The sequence below is a fragment of the Bison bison genome, unplaced genomic scaffold, assembly GCF_000754665.1.
Source record: "Bison bison bison isolate TAMUID 2011002044 unplaced genomic scaffold, Bison_UMD1.0 scf7180017864252, whole genome shotgun sequence".
Taxonomy (NCBI): domain Eukaryota; kingdom Metazoa; phylum Chordata; class Mammalia; order Artiodactyla; family Bovidae; genus Bison; species Bison bison.
In genome coordinates, this window is record NW_011494824.1 from 1,209,437 (window position 1) to 1,222,579 (window position 13,143).

At 40.4% G+C, this 13,143-nt stretch overlaps 2 protein-coding genes across 5 annotated transcripts in view; one reads left to right on the forward strand and one right to left on the reverse strand.

Annotated features, from left to right (window-relative positions):
- Positions 1 to 11,386, reverse strand: part of COL4A3BP (collagen, type IV, alpha 3 (Goodpasture antigen) binding protein) — a 131,707-nt gene extending 120,321 nt beyond the window's left edge. Inside the window, exons 1-3 of one of the 4 annotated variants that reach the window (XM_010847604.1) lie at positions 11,301 to 11,386; positions 10,651 to 11,053; positions 5,610 to 5,744 (exon numbers count right to left, since the gene is read on the reverse strand). In XM_010847604.1, the coding sequence (XP_010845906.1) occupies positions 5,610 to 5,744; positions 10,651 to 11,053; positions 11,301 to 11,386 (624 nt within the window). Of the gene's footprint in view, positions 1 to 5,609; positions 5,745 to 10,260; positions 10,523 to 10,650; positions 11,239 to 11,300 lie in introns of those variants that run through there. The other 3 variants (XM_010847601.1, XM_010847603.1, XM_010847602.1) reach the window with 3 other exon arrangements.
- The window catches only part of POLK (polymerase (DNA directed) kappa), an 81,316-nt gene continuing 79,515 nt past the window's right edge, over positions 11,343 to 13,143 (forward strand). Inside the window, exon 1 of the mRNA XM_010847600.1 lies at positions 11,343 to 11,456. Coding sequence (XP_010845902.1) covers positions 11,364 to 11,456 — 93 coding nt within the window. The 5' untranslated portion in view covers positions 11,343 to 11,363. The remainder of the gene's footprint in view (positions 11,457 to 13,143) is intronic.

Genomic DNA, 13,143 nt, shown 5'->3' on the forward strand with positions numbered 1-13,143 from the left:
GAACCTGTGTTTCCTTCATCTCCTACACTGGCAGACAGATCCTTTACCATCCACTTGGGAAGCCCCAAATTTCACTATATCCAACCTATAGTAATAGAAAACCCATTCACTTAAAGAAGTTTTAGATAGTAGGTATACAAAGTCAGATGCCTAAGATGAGATTGGGGCTACAGACAGAGCTTAGACAAACGAATTCTTTTTGTTTTTTTGGACTGGGTCTTAGTTGTGGCCTGCCAGATCTTTAGCTGTGATGTGCAAACTCTTAGTTGTGGCATGTGGGATACAGTTACCTGAACAGGGATGGAACCTGGGCCCCCCTGCATTAGGAGTACAGAGTCTTAGCGACTGGACCACCAACAAAGTCCCCAAACCAATTCTGAAGACATTACTATTTCCATTATTCCAAAAATCTGTACTAGCTAATTCCTGAAACATTGTCTAATCTCAATAACTACAAACAAACCATTTCACTTATTTTTACAAAAGGAGCATTAGCAGTTTAAAGAACTGATTAAAGAAATGCTAGCAATGTAATTTTTAAATATGATACAAAAAGAAGGAATAGGCAAACCAACTGAACAAAAAAGAGTCCAGAAACGACCTCAAATATACATGGTAATGTAATATACAATAAAGATGACATTTCAAGTCAGTGGGGGAAAAGGTGAATTTTTCAATTAATGGTATTTGACTAGATGTTAGCCATTTGAAAAAAAGTTAGAAGTCCCCACATCACTCCTTTTACTAAAGTAACTCTCACAGAAATCAAATTCAAATATGAAATTGTAGTTGAAAATGTAACTACATGAGTTATAGTCTTTAAGGGCTTTCCAGGTGGCTCAGTGGTAAAGAATCCACCTACCAAGGCAGGAGATGCAGGTTCGATCCCTGAGTAGGGAAGATTCCCTCAAGAAGAAAATAGCAACCCACTCCAGTATTCTTGCCTGGGAAATCCCATGGACAGAAGAACCTGGCGGGCTGCAGTCCACGGGTCACAAACAGTCAGACATGACTGACCAGCTCAACAACAATAACAACAAATAGTTTTTGAGGGGGAAACACCTATCCAAACACAATACAGTAGCCATAAAGGAAAAAGTCAAAAAAAGGACCCAAAATGTTTAATTTCTGTTAGGCTTAAAAAAAGACTATAAAACAAGAAGAAAGCGACAAATGACAACCTGAGGGGGAAACATTTACAATAAATATGACAAACTGCCAAATATGATATAAAGAGCTTTTACAAATCAGTTATTGAAAAAGATATGAACAAGCGACGAGAAGAGGAAAAACTAAGAGTTCTAAACATAAGAAGTTACTCAGCCCCTTGAATAAAGAAGTGCAAAATCTAATATGAGACACTATTTTTATCTATCAGTTTGACAAATATTTAACATTTCCAAAACCCGACTTTCTCAATACTTCAAGGTATTGGGAAATAGAGACACTCATACACAATCAGTAGGAATGAAAAGTGGTACTTTTGAAAGGGCATTTGACAGTAAACTATAAACAAATTTAAAAATATTACATATGTTTGTTTCAAGAGTGCTTACAGTAAAACAAACTTAAACATGAGCTAAATGTCCAAGAACAGGGAAATGGCAAATAAATGTTATAGGCACATAATTCAACAAAATGTAGTAAATGTCCAAGACATAGTAAATGAAAACAAGGTACAGAATAATAGGTTTAGTATGATGCAATCTGTGTAAATGAAAAAGGAAGGATGGAAACAAATAAATGCTTATATAGACATGATATTATCTGGAAGAACAGACCAAAAATTTAACTTTGGTTATTTCTTGAGTACCGGACTAACAGTAAAGAGAAGCATTTACTTTGCAAACCTTTTCATGGTATGGTTTATATTTTTTTCACCATAGGTATTTTAAAACAGAACTTAAAAATTAATAAGTTTAAATACTCCATAAACATTGCTTTTGATTGATGAAATACAACTAATAATACAACTAACATTCACTGAACATCTATATGTAAAGTTTCGTAGCAGAGACTGAGTCTTAAGTAAATAACTACTAAACTACAATAACTGAAAAATTCAACTTACCACACTCATTTATTCAAGATACACATACATCATTTCCCACAAAGTGACACAGCACTGTTTTTCTTATTAACTTACTCCCAACCCCTCACATTAAGAATTATTTCCAGGTAACAAATTCTCCCAAGAAATACAAAGTTCCTTGAAAGTATTTCACTCAATTTATTATCACAGAGTTAAAGAGCATGATTCAAATAAAGAATGACTTCATTGTTAAGCTAAAATAAGAAAACAATGAATTAGGTTCTATGTGAAAAGGTGGGCTCAAGTGTTATGTTCACTAACAAATAATAAATACATTAATGAATTACAGTAGTCACAACTCTTCAAGTCCAGACTTCCTCACATATGAGCATTATGATTTCCTAAGGATGTCATGTGTGTGAATTCAAACATATTTATTATTTGCCTTCAAAGATTAATTGATACAGGTAATAGCCCACATTTAAGGAAAGCAAAGATAACTATTTAACAGAGGTTAGTATTGTATTTTCGGAGAGGGCTATGGCACCCCACTCCAGTACTCTTGCCTGGAAAATCCCATGGATGGGGGAGCCTGGAAGGCTGCAGTCCATGGGGTTGCTGAGGTTCGGATACGACTGGGCGACTTCGCTTTCACTTTTCACTTTCATGCATTGGAGAAGGAAATGACAACCCACTCCAGTGTCCTTGCCTGGAGAGTCCCAGGGACGGTGGGGCCTGGTGGGCTGCCGTCTGTGGGGTCACACAGAGTCGGACACGACTGAAGCGACTTAGCAGCAGCAGTAGCAGTATTGTATTTTAAAAATTTAACTCAAATACATACTCTATTTGTCAACTTCATTCTGAGAAGCTCACTGAATTCAGTTATATTTTGGAATTTCCTTGAAATATTATGTAACAGTGAACCTGGGAACCCACAGAGTAGGAGCAAAGTTGAAGGAGTTCAGGAATGTAAATGCTTCTGTTTCCCCCGCCACCTGTTTAGCTATGCGTGGGTGCTCAGGCACCTCTGTTGTGTCCAACTCTTAGCAACCCCAAAGACTGCAGCCCGCCAGGCTCCTCCGTCCATGGGGATTCTCCAGGCATGAATACTGGAGTGGGCTGCCAGGCCTCCTCCAGGGGATCTTCCCAACCCAGGGATCTAACAGGAGTCTCTTATGTCTCTGCATTGGCAGGACGGTTCTTTACCACTAGTGCCACCTGGGAAGCCCTGCTTAACTATAGTGAAGATTAACTACCCCTCAGATTCTGCTGCTTTATTTTTTTTTTTAACCTTCTGTACTACCACCTAGCCCAGTGAATACTTCCACTAGGTTCTTCCAAACTTTTCAAATCATTTTGGTTTCCTACTCATTTATTTGATTATGAACTGCAATAAAAGTTCTGTAAGCAACTACAGATCTAAAAACAATAGAAATCTACAAAGAACTAACACATGGCTTTTTCCTGAGTAGATGCAATGTAAATATTTACTGAAACTTTTTCTTTTTCCCAAATAAGCCAGGCACTATTAACACAATCCATAATTCAAGACAACGTAACTAAATTTAACTCCACAAAAATTAGCATGGTATTCTACGAATAGTATTTCTTAGGAAGATATAAAACCTCATTCGTCTCTTTCCACATCACCAATCAATAAACTATTTTCAAAGAGTCAAACAAGCACTGTAACTAACAAGCATCTAACAATATGCAAAAGAAGGAAGAAGGGAAGAACCAAAGGAAGACATTTCAAGATTATAAAATATATTTCTATCCCTGATTCATTCTTTCCTCGAGCATGAGCAGTGATCCATCTCAAAAGAAAGAAACCTCTAAAATGCTAAACTAGATACAATTTCAAAGTTCATTATAATGAACCACAAACCAGTCAAAACAAACACTGAGTTTTTACGTTCAACCTATTTCTTTAAAATTGTCTTTAAGAATGGAGAGCAGTAGTTTTATTCTGAACATTTCCAAATAAATCCTCCATAAATTTTTCCAACTCAATATTCAACTAAGTATTTGTTTTCAAACTGTGAACACTTAAGGGCAGAATGTATGAAAAATGATGGAAAAATACTACATGATTTTCCTTAAATGTGTAACATAAACATATGTTAAGTCATTTAGATATGAACACATATCCAAAGCATACCATTTGCTTTTTATAAACAATATAAATTCTCTCATAAAGTGAATTCTCTTTGGATGTATCAGTGAAATCTAAGACTGTTTTAAGACACTCATTTTTAGATTTTAACTACAACAGCTTCCTTAACTGACTTCCACTTAACTAATCTGCCTTGTTGTTACTGTTTTGGTTAAGTCTGTGTCCGACTCTCTTGCGACCCTGTGGACTGTAGCCCACTGGGCTCCTCTATCCAAGGGATTTCCCAGGCAAGAATACTGAAGTGGGTTGCCTTTTCCTTCTCCAGGTGATCTTCCTGACCCAGGGATCAAACTCACATCTCTAGCACTGCAGGTAGATTCTTTACTCTGAGCTCCTAGGGAAACTTTCCCAACCTGACTTAGATAACATGTTTTTAACCTTTATTAAACATGCCATGAATGGTAATCACTCTCAACTAGTATGTTATTTTTAGTACATTCAGGTACTTCTGACCTACTAGTTGAGTTACATGTTTAACAATTCATTTGGTTGTTCCTAAACCTGTTTATATCAGTTTACTTGCTGTAGTCCTTACATAACTTAAACATTATGTAAGCCTATGGAACACAAAAGCAAAGAGTTATATCTATGTAAATGAAGTTGAGTGCAAGCTGAGGAGAATGACTCAATAAAGGTGAGTCATTCTTTTAAAAGGTATTAAATTAGATAAAGGTGAGACATCTGTAAAATATTAGAGAAAAACATTAAAAGTCAAAAAGAGGAACCTATATTTAGGGTTTTTCAAAAGTATCTTTAAGGCTTTATTCCACTTTAGAGAATCAAAACTGGAAATTGCAGATCATGCATTATGGATGTACTACTTTACACAAAAACTTCTCTCAACCATGATCTTCAAAGAGATATTGTTAGCTCTACATCAGAAAGTTGATTAAGTGAGTTTAGATTTATGGTCTATTACATTTTAAGTCAAAATTTCAAAATGTTACAATATGTATCTTTTTACTTTCCTCGTTTAACTTTTTCAATAACTCACTAAGTAACTGTGCCAACCTATCAGATATGAAGCCATCTAACATGTTTTTCTGAAGCCCTTGTTTAAGGGCTTGTTGTAACCAACTAGACAAATCCTACATGTCTAAATAAAATAACTGGAGGAGGAAACAGCAACCCACAGAATCCCATGGACAGAGGGAACTGGCAGGATACAGTCCATTGCGTCACAGAGTCAGACACAACTGAGCATGCACGCACACAAACAAAATAATAGTGTCCAGTGATATACTCTAAAATAATTCTACGGAAAAAAGTACTAGACTATGCTTCACAAGGGCAAGGATCTTAATCTATTCTTTTCATAAACATAAGCCCCAAGAATAGAGTTCCTAGTGTATAGCTGATGCTTAATCAACATTTGTTGAATGAAGGGAAACAGGAACTCACCGTGATGACAGCCTTGCTAAGACAGATGGATCCTCTGCAGCCATACTCTGTCTCATCTTCAGATTTGTAGTAACTCAGAGTGTTATTTTTCAAAACTACCCAGCGATCCTGCCACCCATGAATATAGTTTGTCCACTGAAGGAAAAGAAAACAAAAAATTAAGTCAGTATTTTAGAAATCCAAACACTCTTAAACAGCAGTCAATCTAAGTTTAAGACCAAAATGTGAAAAGTTCTAACTACAAACAGTTAAAATTTAAAAAGCTAAGATTTTCCAGATTAAATATGATTTTCCATAATTTCTTCAAAATTATAGATAAAATAGACAATAAATAAAACATAACATCTAAAGAATAAAAACTGAAGCACATTTCGGTTAAAAATTCTGCTTTTTTTTTTTCTCTGGTGTGCTTTCATCCTCCCCTCCTCACCACCTTCAAGACTTAAATTTGTTTCTGTCCCTGTCGCATTCGACATATTCAACAGCAAAATAAGTTTGGCTACACAGTCTCTCACTCCCCTCATGCATGAAGCATTCTAAAATAGAAGCCAATCATGCCCAAAACTCTGTTTTTGTTGTTAAGTTATTCCTATATGAAAATGTATGATGTTTCTGACTACATTAAAGTAAAAATACAGATCACCTCTTTGGCATATCTATCAACTACTTTTACCTCCATAGCACTCTTTGAAGATCTATTTTTCAAACTCAAGGGTAAAATACAAACATAAAATTGGTTTCCAAAAACATACTTGGATTATCTGTTTCCAGTACCTACAAATGGTTTGTGCTGCTAAAGTTCTGCTGATGCACAGTGAGGATCAAAACCAATAAACTTACAAAGGCAGAAATGTAACCTCTATCGGAATTGTTGATATTGTATATTTTTATGCCCTGGGGTTTTAAATAGACAATTCAAAAACTATCCGCCAAAAACTAACTCTAAATGGATTGTTAAAAATATACTGCATTGGCTCAGAGAAATCTTTTCTTTACTGTTTCCTAATTCAACAGGTTTGAGACTGTTTGGCTCTTAACATCTTCTAAACTCCACCATTACAAGCCCTCCCTGAGAACTTATCCACACAGGATAAGCGCCCTGAGATTTACCACCACTTAAGACAGCGACTTAAAATGACAACAAATAGACACAAAAATAAATTTACCTCTACCATAGAGTGCACTACCCCACTATGTTCCTATTTCTTTGGCTATACTGCTACTTCCAGTCATTCAGACTCAAACCCGGCTCAGGATTCTGGTACAGCATGGACAGAGAGGTGGATACAACATCAGAGAGGCTCAAGTACTTTCCTAGCTGTGTGAAAAGTTTTGACAAATTATTTAACTTCATCTTTCCTGCCTATTAAACCCTTAATCTGACTCTTATCTTTTTTCAAGTAATCCAATCAAATTATCAGGGGCTTCCCTGGTGACACAGACGGTAAAGAATCTGCCTGCAATGCAGGAGACCTGAGTTCATTCCCTAGGTCAGGAAGATCCCCTGGAGAAGGGAATGGCTATCCACTCCAGTATTCCTGCCTGGAGAGTTCCATGCTCAGAGAAGCCTGGCGGGCTACAGGTCATGGGGTCGCAAAGAGTCGGACACGACTGACCAAATAATACTTTCTGGGTTCCTGAGAAGGCTTAATAACCTTACCTCTAATATCTTCTGCTTTTAATTTCATAACTTACATAATCTTATTTATTAGGCATATTTTGCTTATTTATCTTACATATTAACCTCATTTAGTCTCCAGTTACAAAACTTACATGAACAACTGATTGCCTACAATAGACACTGTTTAGACTGGTATACCTTAATCCTACCTTGTATTCAATTATTGCCTCTCAGAAAACTAGTAACTGTGTGACTACGGTCAAGTTACTTATCCTCTGTTTGTTTGTCACATTTTACCTCTTAAAGTTTTTTAAGATTAAGCATGAACAGACTTAGAACACTGCCAAGCACATAGTATTTTCTCAGTTGGAAGCAGAATTATGAATAGCTAATGAAGCTCTCTATACAAGGGACTTCCCAAGCAAGAATACTGAAGTGGGTTGCCATGCCCTTCTCCAGGGGATCTTCCAGACCCAGGAATTGAACCCAGGTCTCCTGCGTTGCAGGCAGATTCTTTACTGGCTGAGACATCCGGGTTCCCCAAAAATGAAGCTTAGAATCCTTCAGGGAACCTCACAAGAACAGATCCCTTTCAAAGTGACAGACAAGACACTAACAATTTTGTGCCCATACTTTTATATTATATTCTTATAGAAGACCCAATAATCACATAAACTTCAGGCCCTTTACCCAGGAAGTGTTAACTCTATTCACAACCAGACGGCAGACTTCTGCCTTTCCTCCTAGCCTCACAACATTTCTTCACTCTTCCCCATTCAACAGAGCCAAGGCGATATGTGGGCACTGCAAGAGAATTAAATGATCCTGCTTCCTAGTAGTCCAGCAAGCATAAATTCAGGAGGAAAAAAAAACACATTTATAATAAGGATCAGAAGCAAGTCACACATAAAATGCTATATGAATGAATACTCTACTATATTCATAGGAGATAACACCCTTGAGGAAAGGAGTGCTGGGATGGCTCGCAAAATAAAAGTCTTCATAGAAAGAACAGTTGAGATGGACTCCAGAGATGGACAGAATTTCAGCCAATAGTTAGGTGTGTGAAGAAAACATTAGATAAAGATAAGGTAATAAAGTTGGAGAGAATTCAGAAGAAATTGGGTGAGATTTATCCAGGCTTAGTTGCTCTCAAGTCCATCTAAGGCCTGAATCTTTTCCCATCCATAACCCAACTTGACATCTGTTATAACCACCTAGAATTATTGTCAACCCAGTATTTTTGGAACTTAACGTGTCTAAGAAACAAGCCTGTAGAAAATATATTCATATTAAAAAAACGCTGGGCTGCTGTATTTCTCATACAAGTTTACTCTACCACCACCATTTCAAATTCACTCCATTCGTGGGGGAACAAAACAAGTTAGCATTAGGATTTAACTACATTACTAAACAGAAGTTAAACAACAGACACTGAGTTCTAACCTTTGTTTAAAATTACCAAGTGAATACAAAGATTCAAAATATATATGTACTTGAAACTTAAAAACATACATTCACTATAAAACATTCTTGATGAAAAAGCTTCCAAGAAAACATATGTATCCATAAATTGCTAAATTTCAGGGAAATTTCCTTCTTAGCTGTTAACAAGAATACCAAAACCTATGTCCCTGTTGATTCCAGGTACACAGCAACATGGAAGTTATCTGCCTACTAAAGAAGTGGTCAAATACTACATCTCTATGCACTTAAATATCACGGAGACAAATCTTTTTTTTTTTTTGGTCATAAAGTATATACTACAACACTCTGCTTAAGTGATTCTTGGATACTCACACACAGCGCATACTCAGAGCACTGGTGACTCCACCCCTCACTACAATCCTCCTATCCCACAAAAAGGGATAATCAATAGTTCAAAAGTACAGCTTGTTTTTGTAAAATACTTAACACACCACCATACTAATTTGGTGAAATTATCGGAATCACTGAGAAGCAAAAAAGATTCATTAACAGTTCCAAAGGAAAATGTACACCCATCACACATATTCAATCCAGATTCCTAAATTACAAGATACATCTAATCCAAAGAGACCCTGGGGAGTTTCACCTTACTGAAAATTTTTCACTGAAATTCCAATAATGATTACATTATCAACACACTGTAATTTTTCCATACACAAATAAAAGTTAACACGTGCAAGCCTTAGTTTTGACATACTCATGCCTTTCGTAGGTCCTTTCTCAGTCTTCTAAAGACAATATAAAAGCCTAATATGAAACGATTACACAAACGACGTCCAAAAGCTTAGCCAAAGTAGGCATACTGGAAGCATGGTGATTTCTTAATAGGCAGTGGCTGCACATGATCTAGTATCTTATGACCAGCCTGTTGAAAGACTGGACCCTGCTCCCCTTCTCCAAGTTAACTGCCAGCTCCAGCCATTTCTAAAAGTTTAACAGAAAGAGAAAACGAAGTAAAAAAGGCAATGTGGATCTTATCACAGCAAAAACCTAAAAGAAAAAGAAAGAAAAGAAGGAAAGAAAACAAAACCTTAACAACAAACCCCAAACCACGTACTACCAACGGAAAAGATTACCCACCTTCCCTCTTAAAAGGGGCCTCATCCATTTTCGTTAACTAGCTTTCAAATTCTACAAATGACTATCTACTTCGTAAAAATTTTGGAAAAAATGTTTTTAAAAAAAATACAGGAAAAGTAAGATGTCTTTTCCTAACTCTGCCCCCTGTCTGCAAGAATACTTTACTAAACAACACTCTTCTTGGACTAAATAAATGTCGGTTTCCATTCTGACATGTTTCAAGTTACTACGAATATTTCTTGTACCTATCACCTGCCGATTCAATAGCTCCCTCTGAATTGGGGTAAAGGGTGAAAGGAAAGTACAAAACGTCCTCCTCATTTAGATCTCTCACTACATCTAGCCTGGCATAGTTTCCCACCTCAGATTTCAGCACCAAGCCAAGTTGCTCCGGCTTCTTTCTCAAAAACTGCGTCTACAAAAATCCCCCACCCCTGCTCTGCTCGGCATCTCTGGACAAACCTCTTTACCGTACTCGTTCCTTCGGATACTGCTGTTGCTCATCCCGAATTCCTATATCCAGGACGCCTGCCGCCCGGGGTCCCGAGTCGCGGTGCGCATCCCGTTCCCAAACTGGATGGATCCCCGGGTTGGGACGAGCTTCCCCCGGTCCTAGGCCGCCGAGACCCAGGGCAGGCGAAGAAGACCGTCCCCTTCTGCCCCCACCCCCACCGCGGCCCCGGTCCGGGCCCTTCAGCGGCAGGACTCGGCCCCACACCCCGGGCCCATTCCGCAGCCCCCGCCTCGGGACAATCCGTGTTCTCGCTGCCAGCCCCACCCCGTGCCCTCAGCTGCTCGCCTCGCGGCAGGTGAGTCCGGGCAAGGGGCCCCTCAGCCTCGCGGGCTGCTCACCTTGCTGAGGACTCCGCAGCGCTCCACCGGCGGCCCAGACTCCGTCTCCGGATCCTCCTCCGAGCCCGACGAGTTCCAGCTCTGGTTATCCGACATGGAGGCGCGACAGCCGAGCAGGAGACCGGCCCCCGCTCCCTGAGCTGCGCCGGTGGAGGCGCCCAGTCCCCGGGGTGAAGGGTCGGGGGATGGCGAAGGAAGGAGTGCCCGCTCCGGTGCAGGAGGGAGCGGGAGGAGGGATGGAGTCCGCCCGCCGCGCCGCCGCCGCCGCCGCCGCCGCGCCTGACACCAAGCGGACCGGGGAAGGAGGTCGAGGGGCGAAGGAAGCCTGCCCTTCCAACCGTCAGCCGTCGCCGTCGTTGTGACCCCTGCGCTGCGCCCGGCGCCGCCGCCCGAATTTGGCCCCCTCGATGCCAACCTCGGGGGAGAGGAAAAGAGGAGGAAGACGGGAAGAGGGAAAACCCAGCTGCAGAGACCCAGGTCCACTCACACCTCCGCTAGGCCGCCATCTTCCTGCCTAGCCCACTATTTACCCTCCCCTCCCCTCTTCCCTCCCTTTCGTCCTCCCATTCTCCCCTCTGCTCCCCGCCCCGTCCCCCCTCCCACGTCTCGACGCGTCACGCCGAGGCTCGGAGTTCCCTCCCGCAACTTACCTCCGGCCCTCCCGGGTGACGCCGGGTAGGAAAGTAGGAGGAGCGGAGAAAGGAGAAGGCGGGATGGGGACCCCGCTGTGCTGCATTCTGGGAAGGACGCTGCTCCGTGCGCCGCGCAGCCTCCTGGGAGTTGTAGTCGCGGTCCGGAGGCAACTGGTGAGTGATCCGCGCCGGGAGGGCTGGTCGCCTTGGGGACCGTCAGAGGGAGGGTGGGCTTCGTTTGATAGTTGCGTGACCCGTCCCCTGTGCCACGCTCCTATCTGTGCCTAGCGTGTTTATGACGAACCCGCCGGGCTTGTGGACCGGGACGTGAGACAGCTTGCGGGGGATGCCCGGGCCTGCCCTCCGTGACCGTTTCCCAAAAGCCGGATAGCATCTTGCCGCTTGCCTGGGCAGAAGCATACCGGGCTTTTCTGCCTCAACCACGGGCCGGGGGGTTGCGACCTCTCTAATGACGAGGGCATTTCTTTCCGTCAAACCACCTCTGCAAATTTCGAAGATCTTCCGTCTCGCCGTTTAGAAGTTAGACTTCACCTGAGGTTTCCCAATTTAGAAGGGAGAATTTTTAGTCCCTTCTCACCAGAGCAAGAACTTTTCTTTGTTAGATTTACAGAGTTTTTAATTGTGGAAAGTAATTTTGGAGATGTCGGAGAATAAATGACATTGAAGAGTTTTTAAAGGAAAATAAGAATGTGAGGTGAGAGAGATGAGATGAGACTTCCCTCATTGTCCAGTGATTGGGACTTCGCCTAACAATGCTGGGGTGCAGTTTCGATCCTTGGTCGGGGAGCTAGGATTCCACATGCTTCGTGGCCACTTCCTTGCATAACAGAGATGAAAGTACAGTAATCTTATTGAGTGATAACGGGTTAAGCAGTAGGAGGTTGGCTTTGCCTGAAGACTAGAATTAGTGGAAAGACTGAGAGAAGATCTAACAGATTTCATTTTGCTTTTTTGCATATATTAAGATAATTTTTATGGGGAGATCGTTAACTTTGTAGCATCAATTCTTTCATCTTGTTTGCTTCTTTTCCATCTTGTCAACTTCCTAATAATTGCCAAGAGTACAATTCCTTATTAAACCTTAGAAAGAATACCTGCTTACTGCAGGTGACAGGAGGATAGAAGTGAAATTTTCAATCTGTGGGAAAAGGCTCAGTGGCCAGAAGGCTCTAGTCGCCACAGAGGTCAACTTAACTGCAATCTTCAGGAAAAAAAACGGAATGATAGAAAGGGTTTTGTTTTCCTAGATTGACACGAAATGCTGAATCTGTTGTAAATCAGATACAAATTATTTTTCTGTTGTGAAATCAAGTGAAAACGCATAATTGAAAGCCATTCAGATGAATAAAACCTTGAGATAAGCTTTTGAAAATACTTTTTCAACATGTTAATTAGGAGATAATCCCAATTTTGTCATTCAAAACAGAAAAATAGAAAAAATTAACTTAGCACATTTTCCCTCTTTATTGAATTACTAAATTATATCCCTGGTAGCTCAACAGGTAAAGAATCCACCTGCAATGCAGGAGACCCCAGTTCCATTCCTGGGTTGGGAAGATCCCCTGGAGAAGGGAAAGGCTACCCACTCCAGTTTTCTGGCCTGGAGAATTCCTGGTTACAAAGAGTTGCACACCACTGAGCTACTTTCACTTCACCTTTAGAGTGTCAAATGTAGCAAATTTTGCTTTGCATTTCAGTTACCTAATATAGTTGACTTCCTATCTCTGATTCTTTTAACTCTAGGTTTTAAAATGTCATAAGTCTCAAGGAAATGATTATGAAATGTTGAAAAATCCACTTCATATTGCAATTTATCAGTAGAATCATGAGAGCATTGTAT